Genomic DNA, 18,661 nt, shown 5'->3' with positions numbered 1-18,661 from the left:
TTCTGTTCATTCCCAAAATAGATTAAGTGTAAAGTTCAGATTTGAAAATCCTGTGATATACCAAATTTGGATCATTGGACCTACTTATTCCGTCATCCTTCATGCTCGTAGGAGACTCTGATCAGGAAAATATCCCCAAGGAGGAGCAGAAAGATGTTGGAATGTAGGGTGAAAGTGTGAAAGACCATCTGCCAGTGGGCAGTGAGTTTGGACATCAGTAGTTTTGTATGTGGGTACCTGTCATATGCATGGGTTTATATATGTGGTCTGTGGGTATCCACTTTGTGGATAGTTGAGAATGTATTTTATATGGGCACCTATCATATAGACAAGTTTACAAGCATACTGTGTGGGTATTAATGCCGATGGATTTGGTTGTTTGGCATGTGAGTGCTTCCCACATAGATGGATTTGTATGCATGTTGTGGTGTGTTGGTGCCTGTTGTGCAGAATGTGTTTAAATGCACACACCTGTTATATTTTTTACACTTTACAGAGGAATAGTCCCATTGTTATCCATTTGCATGCACTGTTCGCATCTGCATTTGTGCTGAGATATAATCGTAACCATCTGTATTGAGATTTGCATATGTGTGAATATTAGTCATTTTGACACCATGTGGGCCTCTGCGACTGTGAATATTTCTTTGCCTGGCTCTGTACCTTTGTTTTATGATCACAAAGCAGGCTGATATCATCATACCTGATGATGAGCGTATGCATATAGTCTTTTGCTTATGTTGTCCATATATACACTATATATGATTTGTATATGCATTGGCAGAATATGTACATTTTTGTACATATTTCTTTCATATCTCCTTTAGTTTGATTATAAGAATCTATACATGTACAGTAAACCTGTAGGTCTGATTGTCATTACTGCCCTTAATGCTGGTATAAATGACATTTAAAGCCACTTTAGAAATCCTTTACACTGTCAGAGCAGTTTAAAGGGGCCTATAAGGTATAAGTACAGGCAAAGTCCTTGGTGGCTTGCACAGCCCACACTGAAGCCATGGCACTGTGTCTGCACTGCCATTGTTACCTGTGGTAGCTTGATAAAATCTGGTGTGTTGGTATGCCTCCCTGGGTAATGAAAGCTCTGATTGTAGTGTAGATGCACCCTTACTGTATATAAAATCATGTATTTTGTACTTAAACTTCAGTGCATACCTGTGTCTGTATATATACGATGTTATTATATGCCTCTTATGTTGGAACACCTACTCACTTAGATGCATGCCTACAACCATGTTGTGTACATATCCACATACAAATCTGTCTGCCTGCAGGTGAACGTGTTCTTTTGTTTGTGGGATGCATTTGCTGAATGATTTCTATATGTCTTTATAGATGTTTGAGCAGTGAAGTGAAAACTTGTCCCTTTGAACATAATTATGCAGGTGGTGCATTCCTGGTGTAGGTATGGGAGTACAGGCTTTCTGAATTGTGTTTTACTGCCTATGCGTGTACATGGGACTGTGTGTATGAATGTGAGTCCCTGCAAGGTTAAGGTGGACTGAACCCATTAATTTTTCTTTCTCAGAAGGGACAGAAGGAGGAGACACCACATGTCGATGTGGGAACCACGCAGCAGCCAACTGTATGTGTGCCAGATGGTTGTGTGTTGTGCGTGGCTATGGACATCTGTGACTACATGTATTTTTGTGTGTTCTACTGTATGTATCTGTAGAGCATACATCTGAGTGTATATTTGCACACACATATTGTGTGTGTGTTTCTGCCTCAGCACAACTGTGAGCGAGGATGCTTGTGTGTGTTGAGTGTGCCTAAAATAAGTGTGCTCTTCTGTGTCCCTGTTTGCTTGTGTGTGTGCGTGTGTATGTTTTGAATTTGTGCGTGCCTAAGTTCAGTGTGCTCTCTTGTGCCTTTGTTATGCGTGCGTGCGTGTATGTGTGTGTGTGCGTGTGCACTTGTACGTGTATGTTTGTGCTGTGTATTTGTGTGTGAATACTGTATATGTGAGCTGGTGCGCCTGTTTGTGTGCATGTATCTGTGTTGGCACTGTATGTGTGTGCTTGTTTGTATGTGTGTTTCTGTATGTAGGCGAGATGTGGGTACATCTGTCTTTTTAAAGTGTGTTTGTGTGTATTTTCAAGGTTTTATTGGGTATGTTAAAATGCAACCACCCTCTGAATGCATCTGCAAAAACGTATCGAAACGGAGTACAAATCGTCTTACTAAAAGAGAGGTCTTAGCTGAAAATTGTGATACAATTCTTCCCACAATGCCTGCCAAGAAATTGAGAAAGCAGATGACCCTTACAGCACAGCCTCTCCACTGAAGCAGCTAGACTCTGTCAGACCAAGGAGGGAGGCAAGAGCTAGAGTTAAATGCCCTCCACTCAGAAACCCCTGCCTCCAGACATTATGGCCTAGAAACCCTGCATAGAAGCTGATCCTAGCTGGTGTCATGATGCAGAGAGAGGGAGTAAAATTCGTAGCAGTACAGCGCATCATAGATCAAAATACAAAATCCATATCTTTTTCATCTAGAAGCAGCTGGAAGCCAGTGTCAACTCTGGAGAATGTGTGTACACACTCCTTCTGTAGCTAGGAGACCAAGCATCTGGATTCTGAATCAGCTGCAGTTTCCAGTCTGACTTTTAAGTTTAGGCTCAACATACAATGTATTGTAATAGTCTACACTGGCAGAGAGAGGCATGCAGGTGGCTGGGATGTGATGCATGTATAAGATAAAATTTTGCCATTTTTTCAAATAGATACTGGTGGGGAGAATGCATCATACTACCTGTGCTGCTACCAGTGAGAATCCAAGAAGAATTCCATGTTGCAATTTCCTTTGACTAAGAGCTCCATCTCAATAAAAGAGGCAGATGTTATACCCTTTCCCCTATCAACCTCCATCACCTGTGTTGTCTGGACTTTCATCTACTCCCCTGGGTTAGCTAAGCATGAAGAGACTAAAGAGATTGAGCAGTCTGGGTCTGATGCCGAAGACTTCTACCTCTTTGTCATTTCATGTCAATGCCACTGCTGCCCAAACATACTTCCTTTCTCTCCCATTGGCTTTCCAAATACACTGAAGGACCAGAAACCACCCCCCCTCCAAAAAAACCCAAACCAAACCAAAACAAAACCAAAAAAACCCCATAGACTTGCATGAGGGTAGGTGGGCAGCTGCCTAGCAGTATTTTCCAGATCTCTTTATCTGGAAAAATGGAGTCAATGAATAAAGGTTTGCAAAGGAAACTGGTAGAGACTTCCAAGGCTACCAGCAGAGCTAAAAGGAGTCAGCATAGGCACCTGTCTTCAGCCACTAATGGGAGGAGGCCAACTATCAAGAAGACAGCATGTCTGCAGTGCAGCCCAAGAAAGAGTGTAGACATACCTGAGCAAGCACTTGATAGGCTAGTTCCAGTATCATGAGCAGTCTAAGCCATGGTGGCATGAAACTCCATGTAGGCCAGTTTGCCCAGATACGCAGGTAGGTTTTTCAGCTTCTGGGCAGTAAGATACTGTGATTAGACTACTCCCAGTACATGAGCTAGCTAATTTAAATCCAGTTGGGGCATCTTGAGCCTAGACTGCATTCACAGCTTGGAGTGCAATGCAGAGAGACCCTAGTACATAGTTAAAAAGTCTGACTCAAGGGAGGTGAGGGAACTTAAAGTTTGCAGATGGTACTGTACCTTGGAGATTAGAGACATGTACATGGTTGGAAAAACTACCCAGATTACATGATGATTTCCTGCTCCATGTCCTAAGAGTAGATGCTTGGAGGATGGCATGCTGCCTTCCCGGAGTGGGTCCAGAATTGCACTGCTAGCTTTTACAAGGCTTATGGTACATTGGCTCAATTAGAGCCCTTCTAGCATCTTTTTTAGTGAAGCAGGCTGAGATTCAGTGAGAGCAGCTACTGCATTCCTCCTCTCCAGAGTCCTGCTGGCTGCCATAGGGGCAGTTGGTTTCAGTCTGCATCTGATCTACATGCTATGAAGTAGATGAAAAAATCCTGGCAGCAGGAAACACTTAACTCAGTCTGAGACTATGATGACTGCTGGTTCTAACCTCTGATTCAGAAGCCACTTAGATAACACAGTGGGTCTGTGAGGAAGGTGTGTAGGGAGAGACTACACTTAGTAATCATTTCCTATTAAACTACTGCTAAGGTAGGCCATGGCTACACACTATTATCCCTTATTCTCTCTTAACAAGTTCTGAAATCCAATCAAGTCCATCAGTCTGGTAAAATAAATCCTTTGTCCTGCTGGGAACAACGGTGTGTGCTAGCTGGTAATTATCATAGCATGACAAAGGTATAATCCACTTCCCATCCAGCTCTTTGGGGCCAAAAGACACCTGGGACAACCCCATAAAAGGGGCTAATAGTAGGAGTGAGATCCAGTACTAAGTCCACAACATTGCTGTCAGTTTAGATACTGGAGTCCCTCGGCCTTATAAGGAACTAATTCTTGTGTATACTAAGTCTCTAGAGCACCATTTTGAAAGTGTGAAGAGGCTGTGATGGGCTTAAATACAATTCACTCCCACTTGAAGGCTCCATTATGCTGCTAGAAGGGTGCTGAAGGAGTCTTAGCTGTAGTCTCAGTGACTAACACCAGCCCAGACAAATATGGGATCAGACTGCAGAAATGCAAAACCTGAAGTGGCAACCTCTACATTATTGTTCCAGTTTCATTTTACTGTGGGATGCACAGTAAATTAATTCACATTCTGTATCTGGCTTCCCATAACCCTAACCTTCCCTCAGCCCCTTTTGAACTGAGGAAAATTGGGGCAGCTCAAGGCCAGGTATGTCTCAGTTGCACAAGGAAAGTTGGGGACATAGTCAGGGCCAAATAAGAGTTGGTGATTACTTTCTTAGCCACCAACCTTGCATGAAGCAGCATGAAAAAGAGTGTAGTCCCTGCCAGTTGATGCCTTGTGACTCTCAAAATGAGATCAACAGAACAAGTAACTAGTGGTAGTGCACATCTGCTAATGTTTTTGCATGCAACAGCCCATGTTTATGTGGCCATGGGTGTGTTTGTCCAAGAACTTAATTGCAGATACTTCTGTGTTTGCTTGCATAGGTCTGAAATTGTGGTGGTCCTATTTTTGTGTGTATTGTCCCACACATGCTAGTTAACACTGGCTCATGTGGTTAAGTGTTCGTGTATCTGCTTGTGTGGGCTTCTTGGTGCCTGTAGGCCCATGTCCCTGTACTTGTGTATATAGGTGAACTTATGTTCTCCATGTCTGAGTGCAGGGGCCTGCTCAGAGGAGGCTATATCTGCATGTCTTTGAGACCATCCAGTAGGCCCAATTTCCCATTGCCTTGCCTCTTGTGCAGATTCTTATGCCATCATGAAGCAGCTGTGAAATGCTACCAAGTCAGAGGGGTAGCATTGTACACCCCATCCATGCATCCCATATCCAGGTAAAATTGACTGCTCACCATGCAGGGCAGTGGGGAATTGAGCCCAATGTGTTGTTCTTTGTGGGCTGTACTGACTCAGGTGCATGCTCTGTGTATCATCACACATCTCTCTATGCCTAACAGGACACAGATGAACCAAATTCCTTTGTTTGCCTTTCCCAGGAGAGAAAGAAGGAGGCGACACCACATGTCAGTGTGGGAGCAGCGTACCAGTCAGCTCCGCAGGCACATGCAGATGTCCAGCCAGGAGGGAATCAACAAGGATGAACCTCCACTGCTCAACCCTCACGCCAGCATATTCAGGAGAAAAAAGCCAGGTGAAAATGTAGCCTCAGATAAGCCTGAGGAGGAACAGGGAGGCAAGGCAGAGCAGCCACAGGTGGAAGGCCTGGAACAGCCAACCACAGGCACCAACCTCAGTGCCAGTGAGGACAAGAGGAGCCCATCCCCTCGAGCCAAGAGAGAAAGGGACCAGTGGCATCAGAAATCGTGTCATGGGAACTGTGATCCAACTGAACAAGATGGCAGTGGAGGAGGAGGTTCAGGGATTGAAGACAGAGCCCGGCTAAGACAGAGCCAGCGGCGCAGCCGGCACCGGAGGGTGCGGACTGAGGGGAAGGAGCCAGCTGGGGCTCTGGAGAGCCAGTCGACCAGCCAAGATGCAGGCCTGGAGGATGCCAATCCTGCAGAGGGACAGGAGAAGAGGAATGAAGGAAGAAAGGAGGACAATTTGAGTCAGGGGGAGCAGGCAGGCGAGGAGCTGAAAAGGTAAAGGCATTAGGTTGTTTACAGCTCTTATTTGAGACTCTTCTTCATGTAGAAAGAACCCTTCACCTGAAGCAGGAGGGTGTGAGATGGAAGTTGTATATAATGGGGAAATGTAGGAGGAATAATCTCTCCCTGGAGACATAGCTGCCTCTCCAGGCACGAGCCCTTTCCTGCTTACATTTATTCAGCCTCTTGCAGCTTGTTCCACTCTTGCTGCTTCAGTGTATTCCCCTCCAGTCTGTTCAGAAGAGCCTTTCTGCCCCTGCTCCTTGTCACTATTGCCCTCCCCGGTCAGAACCTGCTGCTCAGAGCAATACCATGGGCTCTACCTCAGGAACTGACCACAGTGATGCAGTAGCATTTCTCTCTGCTGTAGGGTAGGATGCTGTTTGTTGGCTTCTGAACAAGGGACTGAGATGGTCTGTACTACTTCTTTCTATGGGTCTATGAAACCTCCCTGTCTCCTTCCATGGTAATAAAGCTCTGACAGGCATGTGTGTATTTTCTAGCTTACAAGGGATATTTTCAGATCATGCTCAGACAAATTCAAATGGGGTTGCCTGTCCCATTTCACCCCCCAGTGAGTCTGACCTGAACCTGATGTTTGTGTTAAGCTGCTGCACTAGCACTAATTAAGTCTTTCAGGTTTCTCACCTGTACTTTACTTGCTTCCCCTGTAGTATATCTTCCTCCCCACCTGGAAATCCCACAGAGAGATCATTTCTTTCAGGGCTATTCCCAGGCAAAGCTAGCTGTCCTCAGGAGCAGAGTTTTTCTCAAGATGGGAAGGTCCCTCTACCGAACCCCAGCACTTTGTTGCAATTCCAGCTGTTCTGGTCTTCTGAAGTTGGCATGGGATATCAGGGCTATATCCTTGCTGTACAGGAGAGGTCAACCATAGGACAGTAAAGCACTTGGAGATCAGGCAAAAAGCACTATAGATTTCAAGATACTTGAAACCAGTTGCTTAAGATAAAGGGGCTGCGTTTTTTGGAGATAGATGTATGTAGCTTTCTCTGTTTCTAGCCAGTGTCTTCACAAGATTTCAAGAATGATCATTCCAAAAGAACACATGGCTTTCTCTCTCTCTTTCTCTCTCTCTCTGCCCCTTATCCCCTTTATCTTTACCCTCCAACCTTCATTTTCCCCCTCTTTCTTCTTTTCTTCTCCCCTCCCCCTTTTTTCTCACTTCTCTTTCCTGTCCCTATCTGTGGTACTCCTCTTACCCTTTCTCTGCTTCTCTTTGCCCCTCCTTTTCTCTGTTCTGCCTGTAGAACCAATGGAATCCCAGCCAGCGAGGCTGAGGTCCCTGGGGCCACCAAAGACAGGAGTCCACCTAAAGTCCCTCATGAGCTCAACCAGGGGAATAATGTAAGCCTGATTGATCAGGACTGCAGCGGCCTGGATACCAGTGACCAAGCCCTCCTGGGCAGCCTCCAGATGGAGATGAGCAGAGCCATCAGCAGGAGTGAACCAGACCTCTCCTCCATCACAGCCAATACTGAGAAAGCCACTGAGAGCACCACCATCATGATCGATGTCCAAGACTCCACTGTGGTACAGAGTGAGGACCCATCTCTTTATGTTCCTTGCCTGTTTCTTTCCTTCCTTCCTGACCCTTGATAATTCTAGGCATCCTTTGAAATCCCCAGAGGGTCACCTTGGCATTCATGTGTTCCCCACACCACAAGGTCTAGTGAAAAACATTCTAAGATCATCTCTTCTGTACACCTTCATGTTGCTTTGCTGAGACTTTGGACTACAAACCAGTTGCTTCCACATGTGGTGGGTGGCACTGAGGGTACTAATGTGGACCCACAAGGGTGGTTTTTTTCTGTGGTTTTATGCGGGATGGTTGTCTGTTGCAACCCAGGATCATATTGCTTACAGCTCTCCTTCTGCCTGCACACGTCTCTTGGTTTTGAATTAGACTTTGCACTGGGGACTGCCACTGATGGTCCCCCCTTCCCCCTTCTCCTCCCCAGTGCAGCTGCACTAACGACCAAGTGCACACTGCCAAAGTGTTTTAGGCTGGGATTTGGTTCAGGGTGGTTTCAAACTGAGGAAAATCACACTGGAACAAAACCTGGCTTAGAGCAACTTTTCCTGCCTACTCAAAAGGTTTGCATTAGTATAGTCGCACCTATCAGGGAGACGCTCAGTGCATTCAAGGCCTTCTTCCCAATAGCAGTGAAAATGCATGAGGATTCCCTAAGCCCATCATCCAACCAGGGGAACTCTGAGTGGCAGCTGTGCTAGAAATAAACCCATGACTGTGCCACCAGGCATAGAGAATTTGAGGTATAATGCCCTTGAGCATAGGAAAGTGCTGCCACTTTTTTGGCCAGGTATCTGAGGTTTATCCCCCAGTTTGCGCTGTATAGGTATGTCTCACATGCATGGCTGTCCACTCTCTTATTTAGTTACACAGTAGCCTCACCTTGTATTTTTCTCTCTTTCAGTTATTCCTTCCAGCCATCTCTTCCATTTTCCCCCGTGGCTTCTTCTTTCTCCTTCTGTTTCCATCTCCCTGCATCCATCTGCTCTCCCATTTACCATCTCTTTTCCTTCTCTTCCTTCGCTCCCCCTCCCCTCCCCAACTTTCCATCTCCTTGATTCCTGCCAAGGCCTGCACAAAACACTAGAATAAACTTTTTCTAAAGCAACGTGATTCCCTGTCAGTCAAACCTTAAAGACAAAGGGAACATTTCTTCTCATCTTGAAGATGAAAGTTTTTAAATTGTGGCATTAATTAAACAGCACCACAAAAATTTTGCCTCATTAAAGTCCCTTTTGTCTGTCTCTTCCTGTCAGTTTGTGTCTTTCCTTTTGTACTTCTTTTTCCTAACAGCAGAACTTGGTGGTAGGAATGTAGCACAGAAGTCTTGTAGTTTGTATTCTCTCTCCACATAGAAATGACATCCTTAGGCTGCTAAGTAATGTTCATAATTCATTTTTGTTGCATTTGCATTGCAGCAGCCTTACAAATGGCTGAGGAGTGCAAGGCTTCAACAACTGCTCCAGACTGCAGTATTCTCATGCAAAGGAGCTAATTTTGGGAGGGATTCAAGGCAGAGAAGCCATCGATGATTGCCTGTTCTCCATGGATACTCACCACTTAGCTCTGCAGACTAACCAATGCAATTCCACCACCCTCTAGTCTCCTTGACAAGCGTATCATGTAGCAGTGTTAGCCTGCCTGGTCAGTAAGAGTTGGTTTCTTTTTCAGTTAGCAACAAGACAGATGGAGAAGCCAGCCCCTTGAAGGAGGCAGAGACAAAAGAGGATGAGGAGGAGGCGGAAAAGAAGAAACGGAAAAAGGAGAAAAGCTCAGAGACGGGCAAAGCAATGGTGCCTCACAGCTCCATGTTCATCTTCAGCACAACTAACCCGTGAGACACTCTTTGGTCTTTGTCCTGTAGTAGCCATGCCATTGAGTTGGAAAGGGTAAGACAGGGCTGCACCTTGTAAGGGTTTTGCATCTCAAGCAATAGTCCTGTTAGATCCCATGGAACAAGCAGAGCTGAGGTGGGCCCATATTTGGCTGGGAGGCTACCAGGAGTAGCTGGGGCTCCTTCACTTCTGCAGGAGCTGGTGTTGGATCTGAATGCAGTACCCTTCCAGGGCCCCGGAATGGTATGAGGGAGCACTGCTGTCTTCTTAGGTAAGAAGTAAATCTGCGGCCCACAGCTTGCACCCTTGAAATCTCCCACAAGCAAGTCTGCTAACCCTGGCACCCTCCCCAAATTTTAGGTAGGGTAAATCCATTCTAGCTATACAAGGCAGGAAACATTATGGTTGGGAATGTGTTAGATTTAGACAAAACACCAAAAGCCTGCACTTGTGAGTTTACAGAGTCTGTTGCCCCACCTGACATCAGACTCGTGTTCTGCAGCACAGCCCCCTGACAACTAGCAAAGATGCCCTGGGGACCTCTGGGAACTAGAACTGCTTGCCAGAATATTTCATAGACTTCAACTTCACTGGAAATGATTAAGCCCCAAACTGTAACTAGGTGCCCAGGGCAGGTGACTGATTTGTTTTGTTCCAGGGGAATGCAACTCTGAGGGACTTTGTAGATCCACATGGGTCTTTGTGGGCTGCATGGCTTCTAGGGGCTGTGGGAGGTAGAAGCACTATATGTTAAGAGGAGTAGGGGAATTCATTCGTCATATATCCAAGCAGCAGGCAGTGGGAGAGACCCTTCCTGTCCCACTCCGACCCCCAGGCTAGTGCTTCCTCCCACTTCTTTTTGTGTGTGCACCATGAGGAGCTGCTCAAGTACAAAGCCCCTGAATATATCTCCAGCTCTCTGTCCTTTTGTCTCACTTTCTCCCCCTACTCCCTCCCTACTAAGCCTGCCCATCCTCCATAGCATTGTGACTTTCTCCTTGCATGACCCTCCTCTTCTTCCTCTTCCCACTGCCACCTTCTCCTCTTAACTTCTACCATGAGTGCAGAATGGAGAGAAGGGAAGTAGTAAGGACTGTTGGGTGTGGGATGTATGGTGCAGGGTGAATGAATGGAAGGAGAAAGATTGCAAGGAAAAAGGAATGGGAGTGAGAGACTGCTCAGACTTTAACCTCAAGTACAGGCAGCATATATTCTGACAGAGTTGCTGGGAGGTGGAGAACAGAGCTGGAGGAAGTGCTTGGAGGTCCTGGTGGTGTGTTTAATATTGTTAACCCCAAGCACTCCAATGCCACAAGTCAGGATCTCTGGACCTGGGACATTGGCCAGAACTCCACCAGTATAAACAAGTAGGTTTATGCCTTTGCTTTTGCCTTTTGGTGTTTGAGCCTTTGGGGGCCACATTTTCCAGGTTCTCATCCTCCCCCCCTCCCCCCTATACAAAAAGAAAATTCCTTCTGTATTCATGTGACTCCAGGAGGTGGGTGTATCAGAAATTGTGATTATCCTGCGACTTGCAATAAAAACACAAAAGCTGACAACATCTGTGTTTATGGGGGGTGCCAAGGGAGCTGTGTGCATGGGAAGGAGAGGCTATGTACTTGGGTAGGGTGGGAAAGGGGTTAAGAGAAATGAGCAGGTTGGCAGGGAATCCTGAACCAACATTGGGCTCCCTTGTTTGCTAAGAACCTACTTTCTGTACTTCCAGCTGCTTCTTCTGCTCCAGAGTGGCCAATGCTGACTTAAGCTCCCTCCTTCCCTTCCCTTCCCTTCCCTTCCCTCAGATACCCATCTGATCATAGGACCATAGGAACATGACATGCATGAAGAGCCTCATCCTTGGTAGGCCTGGAGTCATGTTCAGGTGAAGTTCAGTTCTGTGAGGTGTAAAAACTCAGTATAACTCCCTTCCTCCATGGCACAGCTCCCACAGTGAACAGAAGTGCTCCATTCATGTGCATGTGCAGTTAGATCTTAAATTAAGTTGCCACTTTTTTATTTTCCCAGCTTCATTAGGTGCCCAGGGTGAGCGCACAAGGGAAGGATGCATGAGCCATCTGAAATCTGGCACCTCCTGCCTTTTGAGTGCTAGGCGTTTTTAAAGCCTTTTTTCTGTCTGTAATCTTATCTAAAGTGTGCATGCACATGTGTGTGTGCAAGGTGTGTTCATGTATGCACATGCAGTGATTTCTCCCTATCATTTCTCCCATAGTGTGCGAAGAGCCTGTCATTACATTGTGAACCTGCGCTACTTTGAGATGTGCATCCTCCTGGTGATTGCAGCTAGCAGCATTGCATTGGCAGCCGAAGACCCCGTCCTGACCAACTCTGACAGGAATAAAGTGACTGTGACTTCTCTTGCTGTTTTCCCCCTTTCCCTTGCCCAATGTGCCCCAGTTCCTCAGTTGACAAGAGAGCAGAGGAGGAAGAGCAGTTGCACTCTCTAAATTTCTTTTAGCTCCTTGGAAGTGTTGTAGCAGACAGCTAATGGGAGCTTTGTCCCAGAATCCTCTCATGCCCGCCTGCATGATACTCTTGACTCAGCTTCATGCTCAGAGCTATTAACCAGATGCCCAACCAGATGCCCAAATATTATTTCTAATCTTGCTAAATGTGTAGATATATGTAGTGAGAGGTATTAGAAGACTAGAAATAGGTATTGGGACAACAGAATGAACTGTGAGGGAAGCTGTGGCTGAACTAAGAATGGGAAGAACAAAGTAAAGGGAAGGGTATGACAGCGCCAAGGGTCAGACATGTGTCCAGTGGGAGATGATGATGTCTCAGCCAGTGGTTGCCCTAAAGTCCTACGGGAGGGAATGAAAATGGGTAAGGGAGACTTCAGCCTATGGTCACAGGGACAGGATGAGCTGGTAGTGTTCCAAAGAGATGGAGCAGGATGGCATTGGGTGGGAGTGTTGGATATGGTTCTCCCTCTCCTGTCTCCTGTTACTCAGCTGAATGTGTTTTTGCATTGATTTGTCCAAGGCAAAATTGAATCTCAGGATCAACTGTCCAGTAGGAAAATGTAGCCAAAATGAATTTGTACAAATGTTGTATGTTCACAAAGTCAGTCCCTTACAGATGATCTATTAAGCTGATCTGACCTGTATCTAAGCATCATCCAAGATCAACCAGTTTGATCAGAGGATGGAAATGCCAGTCACTCTCCTGCCTCATGCCCTGTTTTTCCTTTAAGAAGAGTACAGATATAATCAGCCCTATGTTCTCTCTCCATGTGTGCCTCATAGTAGAATCAGAAGATGGATTTAGCAAACTGAGCAGGCAAATCCTTAGAAGAGGAAAACACTGCACAAAGAAGCTGTATCAGAAAGCTGGCTTTAGTTTTAGCTTCAGCTTGGGTAGGCTGGTCAGTCACCAATCAGTGTAGCCCAAGGAAGGAAAAGCTGTACCATAACTAGAGTAATGGGTATACCCTTGCCATGGTAGTTAGAGCTTCTCCTCTCTAGGTTTGTACTCTTTGGTTGCCATTCTGCCTGGTATAGGAGTAGCCAAAGTCCAGACAATCCTAAACCTGGCTTTCAGGGCTAAGTTACACATATGTAGTGCACTAGCTTCGTACTAGCTCTCTATTCAGCATGAATTTCACCTACTCTTAGCAGATCAGCAGCTGGGAAGAGAGACAGAAGGCTGGAGAGAGCAGGAAGGTGTCTGAATTAACTACTGTGCTAGCAGCAGACAAAGCACCTTGGGAAGGCGAGAAATGAGGAAGCAGGAAGTGAGGGAAGGTTAATGAGAGCCAGGTGAAGTGTGTGAGTGAAAGGGAGAAAGGGTTAGAACTAGGGGGAAGGGAGAGTAGAGAGCAAAGGATGAGTGTGAACCTGTTTCTTATTGCACTTCAGGGCAGAGAGCATTTCCATTTCTTTCTTGTTGGCCTTACTTAAAAATCAAATCTAGTGTTTGCTTTTACCAAGACTACTGAAAGTCATTCTCAACCTCGCTCATACAGAGGGATTTCCATCCCCAAAGACAGTAATTTGTTAGGCCTTGTGGGAGCTATAGTAGCTCAGAAAGGTGTAGATAGGGCTTAACTTAAGCAAGGGTGAGAGTTTGGGGTCACCACTGTACATCTCTGTAGAGGGGCCTATAGCTCTTCCAGATCCTCAGTGTACTGAGCCTCTGGTTGTCCAAGAGCTATTCATAATAGGATCTTTCCTAGCTTAGTTCCACAATGAGAATTGGGCCCTTAATCTGGGCTTTTGTATAGTAAGAGTTAGTGTGAGTTTTTAACAGGGAGTTTGTCTGGGTGAGTGAACCCAACATCATGCATGCAAGTGTGTGAGCAGGCACCAGTTGGACACATTAGATAAAGCCCTTTTCTTCTGCTTCTTTTGTGCAGGTCCTGAGGTATTTTGACTATGTTTTCACTGGTGTCTTCACCTTTGAGATGGTTATAAAGGTAAGAAACTCCCTTCATGGGATTCCTGTAGGCTTGTGCATGTGTATATTTGTGTGCAATAGTGGAGGGTGGAGAGAAGGCAGCAAACAGTGTACAGTGCTTTCCCAATGGGTAACAAGTGAAAAGGCCATTTTTAAAGCTTTTTCCACAGTGCTTCTTCCTGCTGGTTAGTGAAGAATCTACTCTGATTGTCCCACCGGCCATTGTTCCAGCTGTTCAATTCATTTGGTAGAATGAATGTGCCAGAAAGAAAGTGCCAACAGCATCCATTCCTGGGCTTGCTTTATCACTTGATAGGGTGTTGAACTCCAGGGTGTGTAGTGTCTTTGAAAGAGAGAGGAGAGGGGACATTCTCAAAAAGCACAGCTTTGCTCTGAGCAAGCTTGGGGCCATCACTAGCAAAATAAACCCTGTACATTCATTTCTACTCAGGAGCACAAAAAACTTGTCTTGAGACTGCCTGAGATCAGGGCTGGTGGGACTCTCAGATCTGTCCCAGCCACATAGGACCACTTATAAGCCACATACTCTGCCTTATGACTATTCTTTGGTGGACCCGAGTGGGAGCAAATGGGTGGGACTTATTTGGTTGGCCTGTGAACCCAGGGCTGGGAGGGATGCTGGTATAGAACATGCCCTGAGTGAGCTTGGAAAGATTAGGTGAAATGGGGAATAGAGTTGTTGGCAAAGTTTCAGTTGACAGTGACAAGTGCTGCAACTTCCTCCTTGTGGGTGGAGAATGTTTTAAGCATCTCATGGAACAAAATGTGACATAGCAGCTTGATTTTAGTTTTGTCTTAAATTTGGATTTAAAGAACCCTTTTTATGGAACCTCCTTCACTCTTCCCTCCTCCCCCAACACAGTTGTATCCGAGCAGTACCCGCCACCTCTAAAATTCTGAGCTTGGTCCATGAGACATTGCTTAAGCTATAAGGGCCACGTCTTTCCCACTCATGTGCCTAAAATTAGGCAGCTTGATCCACACTCAAACAACCAAATAAGCCTGACTTTCAGGTGTGCTGAGCTCCCATTGAGAGCAATAGTCATGGAGATTATGTGGCTCACTTTGATATCACTTGGACTGTTGGTCACTTATGCAGGTTCCTAGCTCCAGGCAGTTAAGCAGACCTAAGAGTGCTCGTCTCCATGGCAGTCCCTTGACATTTTCAGTTGGTTGAGCCCAGGGTTTGGTCACCCATACTCCAGGGACAGACAAATCCTGAGCACATCTGCCAACCAAGCCCTGGAGGGGGAACTGTTTCTACTTGAGTCATTCACTGTCTGTGTTATAACCTCTTTCTTGCAGATGATAGATCAGGGCTTGATCCTGCAGGATGGCTCCTATTTCCGAGACCTCTGGAACATCCTGGACTTCATCGTGGTGGTGGGGGCTTTGGTGGCTTTCGCCTTGGCGTAAGTGACTACCTTCTATTTTTACTTTGCCTTCCCAAGGGCACATACAGAGCTGCTCGAGACAGGGCAAGGTTATGTTGGTGGTGAGAGGCACCCATGAGCTGTGACTTTCAGAACCCAGTTTTCTTTGGAACCCTCTCATTCTTTACTCTTCACACTCTGAATATCTCCTGCTCCCCTTGGCAGTTCATGATCATGCTCCAGAGTCTTACCAACACAGCTCTGAGCACCTAGAAACAGATCTGCTGGCTACCTCTAGGCCAAGCCAGTATCTAGAAACTGTCAGACTTGCTTCTCCATGTTTCCAAACATTTAACTGGTGAGAACTGGACAGTTGGGAAGGAAAGGAAAGTGACTGTGCTATTTAAATATAGGAGAACTGTTGGTGGAGACACTGGACCAAGATGAGCGGGGAGCAGGGTGGGGTAAGAATTAAGTAGTTTCCTACTATTTATACGAAGAGTGGACAGAAGTGATGCCAGCAACACTTACCATATTCTCAGTGTATAAGCCAGAGCTGAGACTGGCCAGTGAACACTGACTCAGCAGCAGAACTGACATCAACTGACCAATTACTCTCACACTCCTTCAAGAGGGGTGTATTTCCCTGAGGATATCCTGAGGGTCTGGAGTATGCTGCAGGCCTGTTGTCCTCATTAAAACTCCGCAGCAGTGGCTGATATAATCCTTTGGCTCCTTGCTTTCTCTGGCCCCTGTTGTACTGATGATGACATCAAGAGCATTGGTGCATTAGGCTGCAGTGATGGCTCATCCCAAGGGGCAGAAAGTTTTGCTGCAACTTGGTGTTACCTCAGTCAGCAGTCCCATTAGAAGGCATGGTCTTATGGCCCCCACTAATCCTTCTGTCCAACTTTAGACTAGGATAAAAGAGAGGAATGGTTTAACTTTAAAGCCTAGCATGGGCATTTTCTACATAGCAGGAGTTAGGAGAGATGCTTACCATGCCGGATCTTCCTCAACTTTCAGAGTAGGGGGTTGTGAGGAAAGTTGTTTCCAAAGGGCACTGGCACAAAAACACCCCTTGTGTTTTCCCCCATTTGGCACTAAAACACCAGGATGTCTCTACCCCACTTCTTCTGTGTGCAGGTGATGGGGTTCAGAACAGCGGTGAGCTAGCTCATTGTACTGTGGCCAGCCTATGGGGGTCTGTTTTTTCCTTTTGTCTGAGGATACTATCTATGAGGCAGTTATGATTCATTTTTTACCCCCTCCCTCCTATTCCTGTATTGATCAGAAAGTGCAGTGTTGCCTCAGTGAGGGGCTGTCCCATACTCCCATAGAAGGGATGGGGGAGGGATACAGGTATTCAGGTACCATGGTGATGGGCATGGTATAAGAACAGAGGAGGCTGTGGCAGGGCAATAATTATACTTACTTGTGACTGCTTGGCACATGTGAACCATCTGAGAAGGGAAGAAGCAGAGAACAGAGTTTCGTGTTCCAAAATGTCATGGGTTTGTCATGTTATCATTCTTTCTTTGTGCCTTTGAAACTCGTGATGATGGCTTTAGTGTTGATGGAAGGGGAGGGACTGACATCCATGGAGACTGAAGCCCTGTGTTTGTCTGCAGCTCAGGTACTGTGTTGGGGTCTCAGGGAGCTTTGATGTCCTGAGGCCCAATGTCACTTGATGGATTATACCCTGTAATCCATTGCTCACCTTTCTGTGCATCACTTCTCCCTCTCACCTGAACATATATCTACTCATTCTTCTCTGCTCTCCCACTCAATGTCTCTCACCCACTAGCACCCTCACTTGCTCATTCACTTGCTCTTGTTCTCTCTCCCTCACTCTCTTGTTCACTCACTCTCTGATGTATTAGGCAACCACTCTTTCTTCGTGGAGAGCATTAGAGAATTCAGCTTGCTATGCATCTGGCCAAGTGAGATCACAGACCTTACAACTCAACTAGGTAGTGAGGGAGGGGATTTGAGACCAATCCACTAGTACGTGTCTTGGTGCAGTTTTGTGGAAATGCTGCCAGGTGCCCATGCAGGCAGTCTGCTGGTAGTCACAGAATTCTTACTCCTTAGTTATACTCCAAGTGATTTAGAGACTCAGCCACATCTACGGGATGCTGTCTAGTCACTGCACCAGCTGGGAATAAAGGGTAGACCTTCTAGTTTCTCATTCACAATGAAGTTTGAATCCATCCCCATTTGAGAATTTTTTAGGCTGTGGTTTTGGCATCTTACATCATTCTGGAACTGCCAGCTGAATGGCAAAGCACACTACAGTCTTTCTCGCTTAGAGTGCCCTTCAAATTCAACCCAGGCTAATAGGAACGGACAGTTCTTTTCATATGACAGCTCTTTGTGGTCTTATGTGATGTAAGTGAATGACCTGTTGGCCCACTTCCTAGTGGGCAAGTATCCATCTCATAACAAGCACTGCCAGAGTTGGCACTTACTGGGCTGCAAGTTGCCAATTTCAAAAGGAAGAGTTGGCTTATGGTGATTGAACTGCTCTCTTGCCCTGAAAGGTGGTCTCTCTAGATCAGTGTAGAGGCGCACTGTCAGGGCAGTACATGTAAGCTGGCATTGTTGCTGGCTGGGTCACACTTGTCCTAGGGCTAAACAGAACTTTATTCTCCAGAGCAGTCAGTCTGACACTGCTACCAGCATGCCCATTGCTTTCCACCAACCCAGAGGATGCCCAGTATCTGCTGCAGTGATTTACATACCCATCATTTCCTTACCGACTAGCAACTGGCCCCTTTACATATACAGGCATTACCAGGAGGAAGAATATGTACTTTGGTACTGTGGGGCAGCTGAATTCTCAATGGGAAATTTTCTGTCCATTGATTTAGAGACTTAAAAACCCCGCACAAAGAAGGCCTATGTGCCTTCCTGAATGTTTGTAGCAAACATACATAGTTTCATAGTTTCTAGGGTCAGAAGGGACCTGAGCAGATCATCTAGTCCAACCCCCTGCCATGGCAGGAAAGAGTACTGGGGTCAAACGACCCCAGTAAGGTGGTCATCCAACCTCCTCTTAAAAACCCCCAGGGTAGGAGTCTGCACCACCTCACTTGGAAGCTGGTTCCAGACCCTAGTCACCCTGACCGTGAAGTAGCGCCTCCTGATGTCCAACTTAAACCTTCCCTCCGCCAGCTTGTGACCATTGTTCCTGGTCACTCCTTGCGGCGCTCGGGGGAACAGGGACTCCCCCAGCGCCTGCTGATCCCCCCTAACCA

General features: G+C 46.2%; 1 protein-coding gene across 4 annotated transcripts in view; it reads left to right on the top strand.

Annotated features, from left to right (window-relative positions):
- Positions 1-18,661, top strand: part of CACNA1E (calcium voltage-gated channel subunit alpha1 E) — a 312,745-nt gene that overhangs the window by 178,743 nt on the left and 115,341 nt on the right. For 3 of the 4 annotated variants that reach the window (XM_019501772.1, XM_019501771.1, XM_019501770.1), the window contains 7 exons: positions 1,550-1,606; positions 5,590-6,195; positions 7,470-7,759; positions 9,425-9,587; positions 11,819-11,948; positions 13,967-14,026; positions 15,334-15,440. In XM_019501772.1, coding sequence (XP_019357317.1) covers positions 1,550-1,606; positions 5,590-6,195; positions 7,470-7,759; positions 9,425-9,587; positions 11,819-11,948; positions 13,967-14,026; positions 15,334-15,440 — 1,413 coding nt within the window. The remainder of the gene's footprint in view (positions 1-1,549; positions 1,607-5,589; positions 6,196-7,469; positions 7,760-9,424; positions 9,588-11,818; positions 11,949-13,966; positions 14,027-15,333; positions 15,441-18,661) is intronic. The other variant, XM_019501773.1, reaches the window with a different exon arrangement.

Source organism: Gavialis gangeticus, unplaced genomic scaffold, assembly GCF_001723915.1.
Source record: "Gavialis gangeticus isolate Ggan-Ray unplaced genomic scaffold, GavGan_comp1, whole genome shotgun sequence".
Taxonomy (NCBI): domain Eukaryota; kingdom Metazoa; phylum Chordata; order Crocodylia; family Gavialidae; genus Gavialis; species Gavialis gangeticus.
Note: the sequence above shows the minus strand (reverse complement) of the source record. Positions and strands in the feature narration are given on the sequence as shown.